The 3,687-nt window shown below is 33.8% G+C and overlaps 1 protein-coding gene across 1 annotated transcript; it reads right to left on the bottom strand.

Moving 5' to 3' along the window:
- Positions 1–1,175: 1,175 nt before the first annotated feature.
- On the bottom strand, positions 1,176–3,002 carry LOC141393447 (protease inhibitor-like). Its single transcript, XM_073966437.1, has 2 exons — positions 1,833–3,002; positions 1,176–1,768 (listed from the first exon to the last, which is right to left on the bottom strand). Exons 1-2 carry the CDS (start codon positions 1,903–1,905, stop codon positions 1,608–1,610), a joined length of 234 nt encoding a protein of 77 aa, XP_073822538.1. The 5' UTR covers positions 1,906–3,002; the 3' UTR covers positions 1,176–1,607.
- Between the last annotated feature and the right edge of the window lie 685 nt (positions 3,003–3,687).

The following is a 3,687-nucleotide window of genomic DNA, read 5'->3' as shown; positions in this document are numbered from 1 at the left end:
TGAAGCTATCAACACTAGCTTGAATTATTATATGTAGCAAAAATTTTAAAATTGTATATGCGAATTTTATGACCAGTCATTTTGTTCTTCGACATCAAACGAAAAAAAATCCCTTAGAAAATCCATTAGAAATCGGAACGAATTCGGAATGACGATTCTTAAGATTCTTTAGAAAATGTGCAGAGATTCTTAAAATAAACTTATAGAAAATCGGTCAAATTTCTACGAAAATATTAGAGAAATCGGCCACTATTCTAAAAAATATTCAGAAAATCTCAGAAAAAATCTGATATTAGAGCACTCGGAAAAAATTGTTAGCTGGGTATTGTTCTACTGTTAATCATAAAATGATAACAACAGGCAAAATCATTAGAAAGTTTGAAATTAGAATCTTCAATAAATAGCACATTGAAAGAAAATTGTCTCTGAGTGTGGTTTGTTCTGTACAGTACGACGCGTGGCGTCAGCGTCAGAATTGTTTCCGATTTTTTCAGAAAATCTGAACTTTTCTCCGAATTTTTCCAGAATTTCTTTCCGAATTCGGATGGATTTTCTTAAGAAAATCTAAATTTTTCATCGAATTTTCCAGAATATTCTTCCGAATTCCGACCGAGTTCTGTCAGATAATCTAAATTTTTCTCCGAATTTTCCAAGAATTTACTTCCGAATACGGGCGGAATTCGTCGCCAAACTCTAATATTTTTTAAGAATTTCCTTAGAAAATTCGTTCCGAATTCGGTGACCACGTCCATACAACTTTCGTACCGAATTCGGTACGAATTCGGCATCAGAATCGGATATTTTTTCAGAAATTCTGTCCGAATTCGAAACGAATTCGGAAAAAAATGTTAGCTGGGTAAGGGTCTGTTCGAGGATCCTTTTGACATTTTTACCAATGGTATCTATCTATCGATATCCCCGCAAACTTTTGAAACTTAATCCTAAATACATAAGTTTTTTTTTTGAAAAAAAGTGTTTCAATCCACACAGGCTAAGGGTATATCTCTGTCGCAAAATTGACAGATACTGTTTACTTGTTTTTTAAAAAATTTCTTCGAGCCAATTTGGCATTAAATTAAAGGTATTACTGGTAAATATGTTTGTTTTCCAGTCCATCATCAATAAGTATTAAGTCATATTTTCAATTATAACTATTTTGTTAAAACTATATTATGTTTCATTGAAATTTTATTTGATAGGTCATTTTTATTTCCGCATACTATCTAGTTGGCATTCTTAACTTCATATATACATACAAATATACCTATATGTACATATGAATGTATACCAACATATGTATGTTAAAATTGCGTGGATGAGGTATTTACAAAAAAAAAACGATCTCGCCCCTTCTGTTCTTTAAATGAAAATTGGAATATAGACTAAAAACCAGTTTGATTTTTGGCAATACATTTTTTTGCTTTGGATTTTTTTCTTTTATAAAACTTCAAATCAATAACAAAATTTAAAAAACAAAAACACTTATCAATTACGTAATAACATTAAGAAAATAAATTTATGTAATGCTCAATTAAAAATAATGGCAACTGGCTGCATTGACGCTATGGCCAAGCGAGGTGTGTTCCTCTTAGACTCTTAACAGCGGCTTAGAGGCATGACTTTTCACATTGTTCCTTGGAGTCAAAGCGATTGTTGTTACCATGACAGCCACCATAGAAAAATGATTGACAAGATTTGGAGTCAGCATCGAAATAGTAAGACATTTCCGCTTTGCGACAGGGTCCGACTTCCTTGGGCAGGGAACAATCTATTGGCGACAAGAATTAAAAGTAATAAACTTGGCACGAGAATTAACGGCATTGCCTACAAACCTGCTTTGTCAAAAGCTTTTGCTAAAGCCAAGATCACAACAATGATGCTGAGAATAACCAAAACAAACTTCATATTGAATTTTCAAAACTTGTGTGTGTTGACGACGTCCGATTCGAATGAAGATACAATTTAGAATGATATTGATGAGTTGTTGGGGGAGTAACTTTTATACTCACGACAAAGTTTTGAGATGCAAAGCAAGTAGTTGCCAAAAGGGCTTTTGCAATTAACATCTTGTTTGTCTGTCCGGCCGGCTACTAAGTAAAGAGTTTTGTTTATTTTGGTGTAACCGCTGGAAAAGATGTTAATCGGAAATAGTGTGAATCCCTACTTGACACAAAGTGTGCTGCTACTTAGTCTTGCACGTATCCACATATTGATTGCAAACCTCAATATGCGAAAACCTGTCCATGGTTTTAAAACCCAAGGGTATACCCTTGACTAACTACTTGTTCACAAAAGGAGCACTTATGTATGTATGTATGTGGCGGCACTCACACGCCCATTTAATCCAATTGCACTTGTCATTGAAGTGTTGCAACAAGAGTCGCCTAAAGGAGCAAACCATTTACAAAAGAGATGATTAATACTTGTTTTGTTTGTTTTGAAACACCTTTTTAATTCCTATAATTTGCATTTCAACCAAAAGTCATTAAAGTTTTAAAGTGTTGAAAAAAGGAAGAAGACCCAAGTAGATTTTGTTGTTGACCCAAATGAGACGTGTTGCAAAGCTAAATGTAAAAATAGTTAACGACAGTCTACATACATCGGTAGCTTGGAACGTTTTAGCATGATTCACTTTGCGTTTGAGTCTCGACTTCATTTAGCCTCCGCTTTCCTACAATCTAATAGTTTGGCCGGAACTTTTAGTACGATATATAACTGGGTAACTTGAAAGTCGGAAAGAAATAATTTCGATTCCGATTCAATGGTGCGAAGTGTAATAAACTCATCCTTTATATTTGATATTTAGAGTTCATCTATATTAGCGCTTGTCACGATGATGAACTGGATATCGATATATTTGACGTAAAATGTATAAAAACGTTTTTCAAATAAACCAAGTTCGAGACATTGCGATGGTAAAGAAGCACTAGTATAAAGGAACTCTCGGGCTCTTATTACTTTATCTAATGTTTGCTCTTTTGTGGTGTGTATAAGGGTATTGTTTACTGCCTTAGAACATCTATTTACACAGATATTTGGTTTACGGTTATTACTACTCATGTAATTACAACTTTGTACGATTGAAAAGAAAAAAAAAACAAAAGTTCCCCGAATGTCTTTCACACATTGTATTTAATAAAATAATTACGAGCATGCTAAAATTTTAGTTAAAATTTGTATATTTGTTTGACTTATCTATTCACTACCATTACCAACAAGTAATCGCCAAAACGTGTCAACAATTCTAATATAAAAACAAGTAAGAACGGCTTTAAGTTCGGCCGTGCCGAACTTGTTATACCCTGCACCAGGAGTGGTATTAAAGTAAAATGGAACATAGTTTACTTTCGTTTATGAAAAAGACTTAATACCAAATTTCAGCAATTTCTGTAAACAATATCGCTAATCCTCAAAATACGGAAATTCGGGAGGTACTGTTCTATGAGGGCTATATCAAAACGTCGATCTATACCGACAAATTTCTGGCGTAAAGTTTTTAGACTCAAAGAAGACTAAATATCAAATTTACGATATTTTAGTAGGATAATGTGGTTAAAACCTAAAAATAGGTAAATCACGAGGTACGTGGACGTGGAAGACGTGGACCTATACTGATAATTCTTTTCTGCAACGTAGGGGATGAATGATACCAAGCAACGGTCTTGACCGGCTTTAACATGGCAAAGC

Source organism: Musca autumnalis, unplaced genomic scaffold (genome assembly GCF_047663935.1).
Source record: "Musca autumnalis isolate F117 unplaced genomic scaffold, ASM4766393v1 scaffold_2, whole genome shotgun sequence".
NCBI lineage: Eukaryota > Metazoa > Arthropoda > Insecta > Diptera > Muscidae > Musca > Musca autumnalis.
This window is presented reverse-complemented; position numbering and strand designations above follow the sequence as displayed.